Raw genomic sequence first — 16,470 nt, 5'->3', positions numbered from 1 at the left:
TGGCAGAGGTCCCCAGGGCACCTGTGACCTTGTCCTCAGGAGGGTAGGACTCACTCCCCCTCCACACCCATCCGAGGCCAGGGCCAGCTCTGTACCAGGCTCTGGCTGGGCGGCAGCAAGCACTCAGCTCTTTCAATTGAAGAATGGGATGGAGCCAACGATGCTTCAAATGCTTGTGTTAATAGCAGCGGTCTGCAGTTTCATTTCACTTTAATAGAAACCATCTGCCGTGAGCAGGCGGCAGGCACGGCCAACTCTTCCCACAAAGGCTGCCCCCCAAAAGTCCACCCTCAGAGCTGCATCAGGGGAGTGGGGCTTGGGCGTGTGGGGAAGGTCATGCTGAATCCTGTACCCCAGGAGGGCCTCAGAGGCGGCCCCAGGCTGGGGCCAGGACTGGGACATGCACAACCCCAGGGCAGTTCCTCTGTCCTCCCTGGGCTGCAACAAAAGGCCTGGAGAGGATGCAGGTGTCACCCAGCACTGGCCCAGGATGCGGGGAGGGGACAAGGAGCAGGGTGTGAGGTCTCCACCCATGAACACACTGTGCTCTTGCTGCAGAGGCACTGGAGAGGCCCGGGCTTGGTGGCACTGCTGGCTCTATGCTGACCCAGACCCAGGACAGTCACTGTGCCTCAGTTTCCACATATGTAGAATGGAGCACCCGAAACCCCTACTCCAGAAGGTTGTGAGCACTGAACATATGCAGGGCGACCCCAAGGTATCACCTGTTCCCTGGCACTGTGGACAGGGCCCAGCGAGGCGGCTGTGGCCCGGCTGGGCATGGTGACAGCTGATGTCAGGACCAGCTCAGCTTTGGCTGTGAAGACCACATTGTGGGCCATGTGGTGTGGGCTCCAGTGTGGCCAGGCTGGGAACAAGTAGAGCTGGTGGAGCTGGGCTGGGAAGCAAGGACCTCTGGGGTGGGCTGGTCCCTGCCCTCTGGGCCAAGGTGCAAAACGAGTCAGGACCCAGCAGGGCTATAGGGCCGCCCCGCTGGGCAGGGGGATCTTATAGCCACTGTGCAGGAGGACGAGGCAGGCACCCAGCCCCAGGGCCCCTGCCAGCAGCACGGCACCCAGAGCCTTGAAGAACGAAGTCCTGGTCCGGGTGAAGGAGCCGGGGGCCATGACGCCCAGCAGGGCAGTGCTGACGGTGAGTGTGTAGAGGATGGACACGCCCGTGTTGAGCGCCACGATCTTGCCGAACTTTGCAAATGGGGCGATGACGCAGAAGAAGAGCGGCACGGTGGCGATGACCGTGGTGAGGGCGCTGGACACGATAGCCACGCCCACATGCCGCACGGCCTCCAGCGTCCGCCACTGGCGCTGCGCCCGGGGGTCCTGGGGCAGCGGAGAATGAGAGCTGAGTCCCAGCCCACTAGGACTCTCTAGCCCAGCATGCAGCCCTGCCCCCAGATCCCCCCACCCCCTGAATCCCTGTCCTGTAAGCGGATGACAGGAGGGTTGCTTCACAGGGTGCAGTGAATGCCGCCCTTTGTCGGGGGTTGGAGGTTGGGGGTCTGCAGAACTGAGGTCCTAACTGGAGCCTTTGTTTTTTGACGTGCTACTGGGGATCCCAGGCTTCCTGCATGCTCAGCAAGCATTCTGCCACTGAGTTACACCCCCAGCCCTTGTTATATATTGAAAGGGTCTCACTAAGTTGGCCAGGGTTGTCTTGAATTTGTGATCCTCTTGCCTCAGCCTCCTGATAGCTGGTATTTTAGGCAAGTGAGACCACCCTTGGCTCAATTTTGTTCTTTTGGCCAAAAGCCACTAAATGACTTACTGTTTTACATGTTTATGAATGTCTTGATACCAATTCAATTCCAAACTAGGCAAAAAGCAAACACACAAATGAAGTCACCAGGCCTGGTTTTGGCTCTGAGTTCATGAGCCAAACAGAGCTTGCTCTCTGGGGAGACCAAGGCTGTGGACACAGACCTGCCTTGGGCCCTGTGGTGCCCTCTGCTGCGCCGGCATTCTGTGTGTTCTGGGGCCATGCAGGCCAGCACTGGGAGCCCTCAGTCCTAGAACATGGCCTGCTTAGGACACAGCTGTGCTGGGGAAGCAGGAGGCGCTCACCTCAGCCTGGTGCGGGGGCAGGTTCTCTCCCGCCAGCAGGTAGCCCTCCACCAGGTGCACGCAGTAATCCACGGAAGAGCCAACCAGGATGGACAGGGAGATGGCTTCCACGGCACCCATCTCCCAGCCGCTCCAGTACATGATGGTCACCACCAGGCAGACGATGCCTGCAGGGGTGGTGGGGTGGCGGCTGGGACCAGGCCTCCCACATGGCCCTGGAGGGCCCGTGAAGAGTGGGCTCGCCTCCAGCTAAGCTTCCACCTTGGGTAACAGGAAGGACAAAAGCCCAGGCTGGCGGGAGGGAGACAACTACAGAACTGAGCTGAACGCTACTCTACAGGGACACCTGGCTCCTCCTGAGGTACACATCCCGAAGCCACAGGCACTGAAGGTGGCATTTCTTGCCTGGGTGGTGGTGATAGTGAGGGCATCTTGCTGACTGAAAGCCCCCAGGGAGACCCTGCCTATTCCTGCTCCCCTCCAGCCCAGCCCATCACCCCCTCACCCACCTACCCAGGATGCTTAGGAGCACAGGCAACAGGAGCAGAATGTGGGTGGTGAAAATGGCCACTGCAGCCACACAGATGAGCAGGGAGAGGACCAGGCCGTACAGGGCACTCTGCACTCCTGTGAGGGGAAAGGTCGTAGGGGTTCACAGATGGGTGCTCCCCACCAGCTGTGCTGCTCTAGGCCTTGTAATGTTTCTCCAGGGACAAGACCAGCCCCCTCCCACCAGAAGTTCCAGAGCTAACACTGGGCCTGGAACCTTAAAAGGGCTTGTAACAACTGCTGCCTTGTAGGTGGCCAAATTCAAGACCAGACAGCATAGCCAGAAGCCTCTAAGCAGGAAGCCTCTGATCAGGGTCGGTTACTGTGTGACGTTGCCCCAGGGCTCTTGGCCAGGACTAGGGACAACAGCATGGCTCCCGGAGGCCGCCCTTCCTGCTCCACGCCCACCCTCCCTGTGCTCACCTATGATCTCCATGAAGATCTGCTTCCAGTGCTCACAGGTTTGGAAGCCGCGGTGCAGGGCTGAGCCCTCTGGGAGAGTCTGAAGCTGTTGCCGGAGGAAGCTCTCCCAGCGTAGGTAGTCTGAGTAGGTCTGGAAGGAGGACTTGCCCTTGTATGTGGTCTGCGGGGACAGGGCGGGTGAGACAGGGGGCTATGGCCTGCCTGCCCTGCCTGCGCTGGGGTCCCTATGGAGCCTGTGGGTTATGGGGGGGGTAGTGACGATCCAGCCCCACAGAGCTGCATCAGCCTCTGGACATAGCATCCGGGCCTCACGGTGGTGGCATGCTCTTGGCTTTTCCCAATAGAACCACTTCAGCTCCCAGAAGCCCTTGCGCTCCCCACCTACAACACCATAGGGATCTGGCCTGGCTAAATATGGAGTCTGTGACCATCTCCAGGGTCAGCTTGGAGGTGATGCCCTGTCCTGGACTCCTGAGCACAGGAACCTTCTCCTTCAAACTCAAGAGGGGAGGAGTCCTTCCTGAGCTACCCCAGGGTGAGCCCTGGGGACTTGACACTGATGGATAGGACAAGTCTGGGCGGCTCCACTTAGGTGAGACAGCTAGAGTAAATACAGAGGGTGTGGAATGGGGATGCTGGGGCTGGGAGGAGGAACTGGGGAGCTGGTGTTCAACGGGACAGTTTTAGCTGGGGAAGATGACAAGCTCTGCAGATGGATGGCAGTGACAGTCACACAAGAGTCCTTTGTACCACTGAACTGTGTACCAAGAACTGGTTTAGTCAGTAGGTTTGATACTATATGTTTTACTGCAGTAAATGAACAAACACCTATACTGAAGGGCCTATCTGGGGCTCTGTTCTGGCCTCTGCATTAGCTTGGGGGCTCAAAAGAGGTGTAAGCATCTTGGGGTGTTTCTGCCCAGGGCCTGGAGGTTCAGCTGCCTATGAAGGGAGTGACACAGATGCCATGAAGGGAGAAGGGATGAGGGCTGGAGAAGAGGCATTGTCTGTCACTTGTCACCTGGTCTCTATTTTTCTTACCCCTAGAGCTTTCCCTGCTATTTCCTGTGGCTGTGGGGAGGGGGCTTCAGGCCCATTCTGCACATGAGGATATGTTCAAAGTCACTGTGCACTGTCCCCTCCAGCTCAGGGGAGGACTGGCCAAGGGTCCCTGCATGGAGATAGCAGAGACAGCCTTGTCAAGCCTCAGAGAGCAAAGCAGGGCCCAGGTTGGAAATGTGCATGTGTGTGTACCTGTGTGTGCGCATGCGTGTGTGTGTCCAAATGTACATGTTAGTGTGTGCAGGCATCTTCATGGGCAAAGCCCCAAGTGTCCAGAGGTGACAAGTGAGGTAGGGAGACATGTAGGTAGTTGTTAAATCCTCCATGGTCACCTGGTGAGGCCCATCACATCTGTGGCCTTGACCTTGAACTCACAGTGGCGTAGGGCACTGTCCCAGGCTCCTATCAGCCTACAACTTGGTGGCCCCACAATGACATGAACCTGGTCAGCAGCGAGGAAGGATGGAACTCTGCAGCCGAGGACTGGTCTGTCACTTGATGCTGATACCCGCTAACACTGTGACCTCAGGCAAAGTCCTCAGTACCCCTCTTGGGTCTGATATGACACTGGCTGAAGACAAGCACTGGGTGTGGTACCAGGGTGCAGTCTGGCTCACCGACTCGAAGGCCATGGAGATCCACTGCACACGGCCCTCCTTGACGCCCACTGCCCCATGGGACAGCTGCCCCGGAAGCAGGTTGGGCTCAGGCAGCTCCTTGCACTCCGGATGCAGCATTCTCAGGAAGGTGGAGATGCTGTAGCCTTCAGGGATGGGGATGGGGTGCTGGTGAGAAGGGGGTGGGGTGGCCCAGCCCACCCACCACAACTGCCACCCAGGTGTCCAAAGAACCTGTAACTACTGGCAAACCTGCCACACACATCTGCCAGTGGGTGGACAGTGGCATGTGGGGCCCTCTCAGGGACAGCCTGGATGCAACTTGTGAACCTTCCTGTGGCAGCCCTCACCATGCATGGTCATGAGGCCTGGCTCTGCACTCCCAGATCCCACCCACACACCTGAGGGCAGGCACTGGGCCCCGCCTGGCTTCACCAGCTCCGAGTTGCCCGCGATGGCCTTGCAGAGGCGACACAGGTGCCCGATTTCTTTGAAGAGGTCAAAGCTGCTATCATAGATGACACTGCCCTTTCCAAAGGAGACACAGCCGGCCCGGGCCCCTCAGTGAGACGGAGACTGGGTCCTGGGCTCCACCTCTACCACCCTCCCTGGTGTCAGGTGGCTCTCTGCTACCACCATCAATATCATGCAGCGACCCTCAGCATGTCCCTATCAATCTGGCTTGGTCTTGGCTTAACCTGCGCTTCCCAGAGCATCTGCACCCAGCTAAGCACTGCAGCACGAGTGGAGGGAAGGGGACGTTATGAGACAGGGAGGGGCGAGGCTGCCACTCTAGGTGCAGGACAAGACAGGGACTCTCTGTGTACCACTCATCTCTGTCCCAGACCCTCAGGGGCCCTAAGCATCAGTCACCCCAACTCCTGGATGATTCTAAGTCTGCTCTGTTCAGTAGTCCAGGGGGCGGGGTTCCCAGCATCTTGTCTGTGCTGGAGGAGCCGAGGAGCTGCGTACCGGGTCTCCAATGACGTGGTTGTCCACCTGTCGGGTTCGGTTGATGCCAACAATGCCAAAGACCACAAAGACCATGGCCCCAGTATCTACCAGTGGTCGCACCGCAGGTTTTCCACAGCCTGTGTTCATGCAGGGGTTGAAGCCGAATGTGGCGGAGAGGCGGGCCCTGGGCACTGCAGCGGGAGCCAGGGCTGTAAGGTGGGGAGGCCTGGGTCCCTGGGTCCTCAGCCCCACAGGAGTAGCCCAGGTAGGTACCTTTCTCATTGGGCACGTAGAAGGAGCCTTTGGTAGGCCCGTCAGGGCTGGAGCTGAGCAGGCAGCCGGGGGGCGCTGTGCACACGCGCCCGTGGAAGGGGGGCTTGTGGGACTGGGCAAAGTACAGCTTCCTGTGGAGGCAAGGGAGGCCCGGGCTGAGGCTGCAGGCGGGGCTGGGGGTCTTCAGACCCGTCTCATCCCACCCCTGCCCAGGGAACAGGGACACAGTGTGCTCAGATTGTCTTCCGGCGGGCACAGGGGCTTCCAGCCCCACCTCAATTAGGAGCTATCTGAGACGGCCCCTTTGCAAGCAGCCCACTGACCATCAGACCTGATGGAGTTGACAGCTCTTTGTGGAACATTTCATGCTCGCCCTGGCCCCTGTGTGCGTGCAGAGCCAGCTGCACCCCGGAAGGGACGCACTTCAAGCCAGGTCAGCCACCCTGACCGCAAGCTGCACCCTCTGCCTCACATTTTAGCCTTGTGTGGGACCCTGAGGGCCTGAGGCCAGTCCCATCAAAAATCCTGGTCCCCACGTGTCACGGTGCAGAACGGAGGTGCTGTGTGCTCATGCTGCTGGTCACTTGTTAGCCACCTGTCTCCTGTGGGTGGCCCAAGGGCAGTGGCTGCATCTGTGTGGCTCATCCTTGTCCCCCAACCCCACAGAACCAGTGAAAAAGACGTGGTCTGAGAACACGGGCATGTTAGGGCCTGGGGAATGCAATGGAGGACGGGCTGCCCTGGGGCCTTGGAGGCCCAAAGGCAGAGAATGAAGCCTCTGGTCCTTTGGCCATTGGGCACCGACAGCAGGCCAGGCCCTTGGCAGGGACTCACTACACAGCAGGTAGCTACAACAGACATGGTTCTTCACTCTGTTATAGCCTGGAGGAGGGCAGAGAGTTGTCACTTTCCTCAGTGTGGAAAAAATACACAGTGTAGGTCCACCCTAGGAGGAAGTGTTGCAAGAACTTGCTTCTGCATTGGACAAAGATTTACTGAGCACCTGTTGCATGCCAGTCACGGCCTGGGCCTTGGGGACACATATGGGGCAAACCCACCAACGTGCCCTGTAGGTTGGGGACTGCTCCCAGGGAAAGACAGGTCACAGTAGGGACAGGGCCAGAAAGAGCAGCAGGTGATACATGGAAAGAGTGGGCAGGTGACTCTGGATGAGGGACTTCTACTCAGGGTAGCCTCTCCAAGGACCTGAGGTTTGGGTGATACCCGAATCTCGAGAGGTCAGGCACACAGGAGCTGGAAGAGCATTCCGGGTGCAGGGGATGCAAGTGCAAAGGCCCTGGGGTGGAGGCCTGACTGCAGAGCAGTGACACAGCCACTATGACCCTGGTAGAGCAGCCGGGGACAGCAGTGGAGTGGGTGGGTGGGTTACAGGCCTGTCCTCTTCGCCCATGTCCCCAGCCCCAGGCCTGGGCACAGAGACATCTGGACAGGTATGTGGAATAGATAGCAGCTTCCTGGAAGTGCTTGGTGACATCTTTCATGTGAAGCAGAGAGAGAGAGAGAGAGAGACAGAGACAGAGACACAGAGACACAGAGGGACAGAGCGGGCTCATCTGCGAGGCTGTTACCGGGTGTGCTGTTGCTCCTTGGCGGCCACGTAAAAGCTGAAGTCAAACTTCCAGCCCCGCTTGGCGTCACAGGCCAAGGTCGTCACCACCCACTTGCGGGAGGGGCTCGCGGCCTGGAGCAGCCCTACTGTAGACATACAAGCGGTCAGCTTCTTGGTGAAGTCACCAAAAGGCGCTCTATACACCTAAGCAGTGGATCGACAGAGACAAGACACGTGACTCGGGGAGGCTGCCTTGGCCCAGCCCGGCCTCAGGGTTGGTCCCCTCCCTCCTCGCTGTGCCCCCTGCCCCTGGCCCAGCGTGAGGACAGTGCTCCGGGCAGAGGCCCAGGAGGCCTGGGTTTGAGTCTGAAAACTGGGAAAATCCTTTTCCTCCCTATGAGCCTCGTTTCTTCCTTCACCAAATGTTCGCTGTGTATCAACTCTGTGCCAGGCAAGGTGCCAGGTTCGAAGGGCTCAGTGGTGAGTGGGATGGGCAAGTTCTACTCCTCATGGAGCTGGGATGTAGGATGGGCAGAGACCCGACCTGATTTGGGCCAGGGCTGGCTTTAGACAAAGTGACCAGATGATCAGAAGGTGAATGGCAGGGAAAAGAAGGGCCTTGAGGAGGGTGGCCAGGCAGTAGGAGAGGGGACATCTGTGTCCCAGCCTGGCGAGGACTCAAGAGACAGCTGCCCACGGAGCTGTGGGAGACTTGGGCAGAGGTCATGCAGAGAAGGCCAGCTGGGAGCAGCAAGGGAAACAGAGACCTTGGCCCACGGGGGCACAATGTGTCGTTGTCGCCTGGGGTGTGGCATGTTCAAGGAACGCAGGATCAATCCCTGCGAAGGGAAAAAGGAGTCTGGACTGGGCCAGGGAGGCTCCTTAGGGCACCACAGCTGCTGCCGAGAACACGAGGATGTGCTATCGGACACCACTCACAGCTGTTGGCTATGTCCCCGTGTGCACCACGCAGGCCTTTGCCTCATACCTCCAACGAGGCCAACTGGTGCTGTTTATATCCCCATTTCAGAGAAGTGGAAACTGAGGCTCAGAGAGATGAGGTAATCTGCCCAAAGACACAGAGGTTAAACAAGGCAGAGTCAGGACTCGAACCCAGACCAGGCTGATCTGGAACCCCTGGCTGCTACCACTCTGCAGGCGGCTGTCACAGGCCTGGATGACAGGGGGTAGGGGGCATCCTTATCTGCTTGTAGCAGCCCCATCCTTAAGGACAGGGGTCCCCAGTCCCCAGCCACAGAAGGGTATGGGTTACAGCAGGTGAGCGCCGGTAACAGCCCTGCCCTGTGGCTCGCTTGAGCCCCTGAATTCTGTCTCCTTGCAGATCAATGGGAATTAGATTCTCATCGGAGTGCAGACCCTACTGCAAACAGCATGTGCGAGGGGTGTAGGTCCTGCCTTCCTTATAAGAATCTAATGTAACAACAATAGCAATAAAGTGTGCACTGAACATAGTGCGCTTGAACCATCCGGCAATCACACCCTCCCTGGTCCACGGAAAAACTGCCTTCTGCCAAACCAGTTCCTAGTGCCAACAAGGTTGGGGATGCTGCATAAGGACCCACTTCCCCCTTGCAGTGTGGCCCTCGCCCACCCGTGTGGCCCCCAGGTCCCTCCTCAGTGGCAGTGTCCGCTCACTTCACGACAGCCCAAGCTCACCTGGAAGGAAGGCACCTCTCCATCCCCAGGGGACACGGCCTGCCATGGGGCGGGCATGCTGGCATTGAGGGACAGCCTGTAGACAGCAGGGTGGCCTTTACTCTTCACCTTGGAGATGTACACAGTACCCACTGAATCTAGGGACAAACGAAGAGTGGACAGTCACCTGTACAGCCTGTGGGCCGGGAGCAGCCCCGCGTTAGCTCTGCAGGCCAGTGGGTGGGCCTGGGCTAGGACTGGTCTCCAAGTGCCAGCTCTGTCCCTCTGTACTGGACCATGTCAGCGATGACAGAGGTGGTGGTGGCATGGATAATGGGAATGGCAGTGATGGGGAGAGAGGAGGTGGCCCTGATGGGCATGGGTGGTGATGGGGACCATGGTGTGAACAGTGGGGGGGTGTTGGTAATGGCCACAGAAGGGTTCTCAGAGATGGCGACGATACCAGAGAGTGGCAGAAGCACATCATAACTCCCCACAGGTGATCCATCCCACAGCACCTCCCTGCCACCTCCCCTTGTCCTGAGGGTGACCCAAGCAGGGCTCAGCCAGCCGCCAGGGCTCAGGGCACCCCTGAGGATGCTCAGGTTGGGGAAGCTTCTGGAATGAGAGCCCCAAATCCTCCACGTGTCCAGCCCCCCGTGTTCCTGGAACACAGGGAGGAGAATCAAGATGGATTTCACATCCTCCCCCGACCCCAGCACTTACCCTGCAGGGTGGCTTCGGGCCGGCTGGCCCAGGGAGTCCCAGAGCCTCGCTTTTTCTTCTCCAGTGATGTCCGGATGTTGCTCTGCAGATTGTGAGGTTTCTCCTGGAACAGACCTGTCCCCACCGCCTCAGGAACAACAGGTTTCCCTGGCCAGGCTCAGGGCCAATGGTAGAGGCCAGACTGGTGGGATGGGTGTCAGGGCACTGAAAGGGTCTCTGCCTAACTGGCCAAGATGTAGAAGAGTGGATTTTGTCCTCTTGGGCAGGCCTATCCTGTGGGAGACCTGGCGGTGTGCACCCCACCTGTCTCCTCTGTGTCTCCCCCTTCCTATCAGGCAGAATGAGCCCATACCTCCACGAATGGTGTGAAGAGCCAACCAGGAAGTCATCTCTCTGGCACTTGGCCATGAGTCAGGCACAGGGAAAAGAGCTCGGCCCGAGGCCCCAGCTGCTGAAGCGGGTGTCAGCGCAGAGGTGAGGGGGGATGGCTGCTCTGGGGCGGGGCACCGACTGGCTTTTGTGTGTCTTAAACAAGACCCCACATGTTAGAATGTCGGCCTGGGAGTAATCTGGGAGAGCATCATTGTCAACCCCTGGAAGCAGCAGGCAAGGGTGTTGAGGGACCTGCCCAGGACAGGAGCAGAGCCCGAGGCTACCCTGTCGAAGCTGAAGCCCTTCTGGCAGCCACACAGAGAGGCCAGGCTTTCCAGGTGCTATCTGGGAGCTCTGAGGCCACTTGGGCTCAGGCCCCTGCAGCCTGGGAGCTGGACCCCAGTGGCCTGGGCTAGCAGAGAAGACAGCAGTCTTGTGCCCAGGCAGGGAGCCCAGGGCCTGGCACGGGGCCTGGCTGCCTTCAGTTCGGAGGAACTCTGGACACCTCTCTGAGCTGCACTAGTTTGCCACACACTCGGCTAAGGCCCTTACCCAAGCAAGGAAGGCAGCTGACGTAGCCAGGCTTAGCTCTGGCTGTGCCCACTCAGATATGGCCTTACTATTCCTCAGCACAGGCTCTGCCCTCTGCCCAGGTCCTCCCTATGCCCCCTGCTCTGGCCAACTCTTCTCTCTTCCTCTCCCAGCCTTGAACTTCCTGTTTTTCCAGTCTTAGTGCAGATGCCGCCTCTGCGAGGAAGCTCTTTATGATATCGTGCCCCAAGGCACCCTGTCTTCCTCCAGCGTCCACACTTACTATTACCCTGGCCTGTTCCTCACATTGGAAGCTGGTCTCTTCTGCCCCTATGTTTCCCCAGAGCCAGTGTGGAGCAAGAGCCCAGTGAGTATTTGTTTGATGGAATGTGAGGACACAGTGGCCTAAGGTCACACCGTGATGGGGAGCCCTGCCTGCTGGACCCTCACCTGAACAAGTGATGCAGGAGATGCCCTCGGCGCTCAGGTTGTACTTGAGGTCCAGCAGCACTTGGATGTTAGTATCGGGCCGGAAGAGCAGTGGTGCCCGGCTGGCAGGGCGGAGCCGGCTGGCGAACACCAGGGACAGGATGAGGGTGGACACAAAGAGCCCTATGGGGAAGGATGCTGTGCTGGGGACCAGGGAGAACCCATATGGTCCAGCCTGCCCTGTCCCAGATCAGGAATGCCAAGGGAGTGGGCAAAGGCCAAGTGCGTGGCTGGTAGGCAGTACTTGCTAGGGACAAGTGGCTGTCACTCTGGAGTCACTTGGGTCTGACTATAAGCTATAGCTTGGGTCCTAAGTGACCCTTGTAAGCACATATGTTAGCAGGCTTGGCCCTGGGTGCAGGTGCTATTGGGGTGGGGTGGCAGTGGAGGACCGGGTCCTTGGGGGCTGTGTTTTGTCCCCAGTGGCCTCCTCCCTACTTCCTAGACTAGGGCCAGTCAGGGTCTTGAGCACACAACAGTACATGAAGATCCAACTCCAATCCCACTGGAGAGGACGATGGCACGTGGCTCTTACTGAGCACCATCTGCACCAAGAGTCCCATGTGCTAAGCAAATGTGGCCCCGGACTCAGTGTCAGCTGCCTCAGAACCGGAGACCCAGTACCAGGCTGGCTCAGCGGAGGTCACAGATAGCACATGGCAGAATGGGAATCCAATCTATCAAACTCATCTCCAGAGCTCAGCACTCGCACTCGGCTCTGCTGCCAGCAGAAGGTCGGGTATACACACAGCAGGAGCTCACTGAACCATGGCCCTGGTGGACGGGGCCAGCTCTAGCCCAGGGCTCTCAGCTGCTGCTCCTCCTCCAAGCCCTGGGGAGAAGTTAAGGGGGGGGGGACTGCAGAAAGGGCGGAGCTGTTCAGAGGGGGCGGGGCGAGGGCAGGCACTCACCCACGATGACCCAGCGACTCTTGACCGCTGACCACAGGACCCAGTGGTGCAGCAGTTCCTGCAGCTGCCCCAGAAGCTGGCCCCGGCTACCTGTGTCAGGGGCTGGCTGCAGGCCTGTGGTGGGCACAGACACCAGGGACACATCTCCCAGCTCCAGCGACACTGCAGGGACAGAGCAGCCGCTGGTCAGAGGCGGTGATGAAGCCAGCCTAGTCCATGCCCTTTCCCAGAGCCCCATACAGGGTGAGGCTCATAGGCCGCCCACCCTCACCTCCTGGCGGCGCAGGGCAGCGCAGGCCTGCTCCAGCTCTCACCTGGCTCCTCATCCACGTTCAGCAGGGGGATGTCGTCGTCCAGGTAGGGTATGGGACCCTGGGCAGGGCTGTCCCCAGCTCGCTCGGTAGTGGCAAACACGTCCCCAGGGAAGTGCAAGGAGCTCTTACGGCCGCACTTCTGGTGGCAGCTACAGAGAAAGGAGGGGATAGGAGTGAGCCTGAGGGTGGAGCACACAGGGGACTGAGGAGCTGCTCATGGGCCAAGGAGAAGAATAACATCCACAGCAAAGAAATTCTTTCTACAGAAAAGAGCTGAGGAGCATGGCCTCAGAAGGTCCCACAGGCCACTGTGCCCTAGGACTACTGGGAAGGTGACCCAGGCTGGGGTCTCTGGGGAAAGGTTGAAGAGGTGCCTTCTTCCCAAGGTCCTCTGCTGAGACCATCAAAGAAATAACTGGGGCTGGGGAGATGGCTCAGTAGAGTAAGTGTTTCCCTGGCAAGCGCAAGGACCTGAGTTCAATCCCCAGTTCTGGAAAAAAGAAAGAGAAAAAGAAAGAACCGCTCTGAGGCAGCCTCATAATCTGTACCCCACACACACGGCCCCAAAAGGGTGGGCCACAGAGCTAAGTCTGAGCTCCATGCAGGCCCTTGTGCCTCAGGCCCCAGGAATGGCCAGCCCATTCCTCCAGGCCACCACCTGGACCTGCAGCAGCAACACTGGCCCGTCTGCCCTGCATACAGCTGCTGTGTCTGAAGGTTGCCCAGGGAGAGAGGCTGTCTCAGCTCTACCACGACAAAGCCGAGGATGCTGCCAGAGGCCGAGAGCACAAGGGAACCCAGAGCTGGGTGTTCTAGAATCAGATACCAGCCCTGCTGCCTATAAGCGGTGACTCTGAGCAAGCTGCCCACTTTCCTCAGGAGCAGCAGCCCGGCTCACCTGGCCCGGCAGGAGCCCTCCAGCGGCGCCAAGTACAGGCTCCAGAGGCCCAGCGCAGCGGGCATGGTGAAGAGCACGGCCAGCCAGCAGCAGGACACGATGAGTGACATGAAGAGGCCAAAGTCGTGCACAGCTGGGATCTGGAGATGGGGGTGGAGAGGAGCTGCTCAGGTCTGGGCCCTTGTGGCAGGGAATGCTCAGGACCCCAGGCCACTCTAGGCAGGGGCAGGATAGGAAGGCCACAGCCGCTGGATGCCAGCACCAGCAGCTGGGGCACTGCGGGGGTGGATGTACCCTCTCCAGCCTGGCCCAGAGATGGTGCTCACAGTTGTCATTTGCAGTGAATAAGGACAGGGAACACACATCCTACTTGACCTGGAGACTGAGGATATGTTTGTAAAGGGAAGAGTGAGGATGACACCATGTGACCAAAGTAGGGAGCCTGGGGACCAACCACATGGACTTGCCCAAGGATGTGCCAGTGGGAAGAAAACAGGATCAATGAGCAGACAAGCTTGCACATGTGAAATACGTGCACCATCATTCCATCATTCCCAGAATAATCCACAGGTGAAGAAAGTGAGACCAGAGGGGTCAAGTAACCTGCCCAAAGTCCCACAGCAGGACCTGAGTCTGCTTTGCCTGCTTGCTAGATCTGGTTCTCCAGGTTGGCCCTGAATCATTTCACAGTGCCCAGTGGTACTAGGTGGGCATTGGGTGGCTGCTGGGCTCAGTCACACACTCCTTAGAGACACTAGCCAACCCACTGAGTATCCTATTCTTTCAGTACCAAGGGCCCAGCCCGAACTTAACCCTTTTCCTGAGCCACAGAGGCCAGAGGCACAGGGGTCAGTGAGAGGAGGTCAGCGTGAGGGGTGAAAATGCAGAGAAGCAAGAGGCCAGGGTCAACAGGCCCCACCTATCGGCTGTGTGAGCCTGCAGAGGTCACTTTACCTGTCTGGTCCTAGTTTCTATACTAGAACATAGACATCGTCTTGTAATGAGATCTTCAGTAGTAAAGATTAAATGTGAACGAGTTTTAGAGACTCAGATGCTGAGCATAAAGGGAGAGTCACATGATGCTATCAGTAGCAGGGACCATTTTTATTATCATTTCCTACTTGTTAAGTTTTGGTGATGGTGATCCTGACAGAAAGGCTCTGAGGAGGCACAGCAGGTATGGCATGGCCGTGGCAGGGTGGGCAGAGGAGCGGGGTTAGAGTGGTGGGGGACAGCGTGGGTCAGCGGCAGCTCCCACCTGGGAGAAGACGTTGGCGGCGTAGGCGGCGGCTGTGGTCAGGGAGGTGAAGAACGTGGCCCGGCCTGCCGTCCGGATGGTATGGATCATGCGCAGCTGCGGGTCCTCCAGGTGTGTGGCCTGGCGGTACGTGTTGATGAACACGAAGACATCGTCCACGCCTGCAGAAGGAGCCCCAGAGGTCACAGGCCAGGAGAGCCAGCTGCTCAGCTCAGGATGTGGACAGATTCACCTGACCAGTCACCTGCCCTGTCCCAGATCTCACCCTCCTGCCTACACATCCTTGGCTTCCCATCACCCTCACCTCCTTCCGGCTCTTTCTGCCCACCACTCCCGTGCTAATCCCTCTGTGTCCTGACACAAGGGAGGTGACTTACCGATGCCCACTATCACGAAGGCAGCCACCCCATTGAGGATGCCCAAGTACTGGATGCCAAAGACCACGTGGTACAGGAAGAGTGCCACCAGGCAACTGAGGCCGATACTGGCAATCCCGAAGAAGGACAGGAACACTGGGCAAGGAAGAGACACAGGCCCTGACATGGGGAGGACTAGTGCAGAACACACCTCTCATGCTGCCCCTGAGCTGGCCTGGGCACCCTCTGGCACAGCTTTCCATGTTTGAGAACTGACATTTACCATTAGCAGAGAAGTATGACTATTATGTGGGTAGTGTCTGCCACCTAGGTGGCCAGGAGTTTTGTAGGGAAGGAACTGTGCTAGATTTGCTGCTGGATCCAGGTGCCTCAAGCACTGGGCACATGGCTGGCGTCCAATTAGTGTTTGCTGCATGGATGACTGCATGGTTTTTCCATTTTAAAGGCATTACCTCTTCGTGCTCGCTTGGGCAACAGAGTGTGCCAAGCACATGCGGAAATCAGTAGGAAGCTGCTGGTGTACACAGGGGAGGAGGTGGAGGGAGAAAGCAAACTGGAGGCCAAGGGCAGCTGACTTGGGATATAATCAGGTTTCTGACTAATCTGTAACAGAACCCAGTCATCAATACAAGCTTAATAATGGAAAAAGGTCTAAAGACAAAAGGTCCTGGGGTGTGACTCTCAAGAATTGCCCAACATGCCTCCAGACCTATGCCTGCTTGCCTAGAACTGTAAGGTGACTGCTGAGCAACCCCTACTGCCCTGTGCTCAGCTCTGTCAAGCTGCATTCAAGACTATTCTGTTGTCCTCTAGCATGCAGGCTTTGGCTGGACAGGAGCACACTGGCAGGAGAGAGGGAGGCTGACTCCACGTGGGCTCAGGAGGCCCTACCTGAGCAGGAGGTGAGGATGTAGACAAGGGCGGCGATACAGCTGCTGCTGATGACGGCCAAGAGCATGTCATTGTTGAAGGTCCTACGCACCTCATAGTCGAAGAGGTCTGTCCCGCCATAGAGGACCTGAACTTTGCTGGTGGAGGGCAGGACATGGAGGGAGGAGAGGCAGGAGAGGGGCCAAAGCACAAAAATGCGTGTCATAATTAAATTGTTCCAAAATGTGGACCAAGAGAAAAATCTTCAAAGCAGTCTGAGAAAAAGAGACATATCACATACAGGGGAACAAAGATAAGGACAATAGCAGATTTCTCATTGGAAGTAAAGTAAGGTAGAAAACACTGAAGCAGCATTGTAGATACTGGGAAAATACCCCAGATTCTAGGTCTAACCTACATATACTTCATAAAAAATATTTTTTGCAGATAGACCAAAGCTAAAATCTGAAATAATCTCCAGGAAACCCACACTGCAATAAATGTTGGGTCAGAAGGCCGAGTTTTATTCCCAGTTTAAA

General features: G+C 57.8%; 1 protein-coding gene across 1 annotated transcript in view; it reads right to left on the bottom strand.

The window, feature by feature from the left end:
* Positions 1–669: 669 nt before the first annotated feature.
* Positions 670–16,470, bottom strand: part of Disp3 (dispatched RND transporter family member 3) — a 26,891-nt gene continuing 11,090 nt past the window's right edge. Inside the window, exons 4-21 of the mRNA XM_004639655.2 lie at positions 15,953–16,089; positions 15,062–15,196; positions 14,685–14,845; positions 13,427–13,566; positions 12,529–12,677; positions 12,215–12,376; positions 11,265–11,426; positions 9,912–10,025; positions 9,207–9,343; positions 7,549–7,733; positions 5,960–6,090; positions 5,705–5,877; positions 5,134–5,260; positions 4,733–4,878; positions 3,054–3,213; positions 2,595–2,708; positions 2,082–2,248; positions 670–1,340 (exon numbers count right to left, since the gene is read on the bottom strand). Coding sequence (XP_004639712.1) covers positions 978–1,340; positions 2,082–2,248; positions 2,595–2,708; positions 3,054–3,213; positions 4,733–4,878; positions 5,134–5,260; positions 5,705–5,877; positions 5,960–6,090; positions 7,549–7,733; positions 9,207–9,343; positions 9,912–10,025; positions 11,265–11,426; positions 12,215–12,376; positions 12,529–12,677; positions 13,427–13,566; positions 14,685–14,845; positions 15,062–15,196; positions 15,953–16,089 — 2,863 coding nt within the window. The 3' untranslated portion in view covers positions 670–977. The remainder of the gene's footprint in view (positions 1,341–2,081; positions 2,249–2,594; positions 2,709–3,053; positions 3,214–4,732; positions 4,879–5,133; positions 5,261–5,704; positions 5,878–5,959; positions 6,091–7,548; positions 7,734–9,206; positions 9,344–9,911; positions 10,026–11,264; positions 11,427–12,214; positions 12,377–12,528; positions 12,678–13,426; positions 13,567–14,684; positions 14,846–15,061; positions 15,197–15,952; positions 16,090–16,470) is intronic.

This window comes from Octodon degus, unplaced genomic scaffold, assembly GCF_000260255.1.
Source record: "Octodon degus isolate 3935 unplaced genomic scaffold, OctDeg1.0 scaffold00113, whole genome shotgun sequence".
NCBI classification, from domain to species: Eukaryota; Metazoa; Chordata; class Mammalia; order Rodentia; family Octodontidae; genus Octodon; species Octodon degus.
Note: the sequence above shows the minus strand (reverse complement) of the source record. Positions and strands in the feature narration are given on the sequence as shown.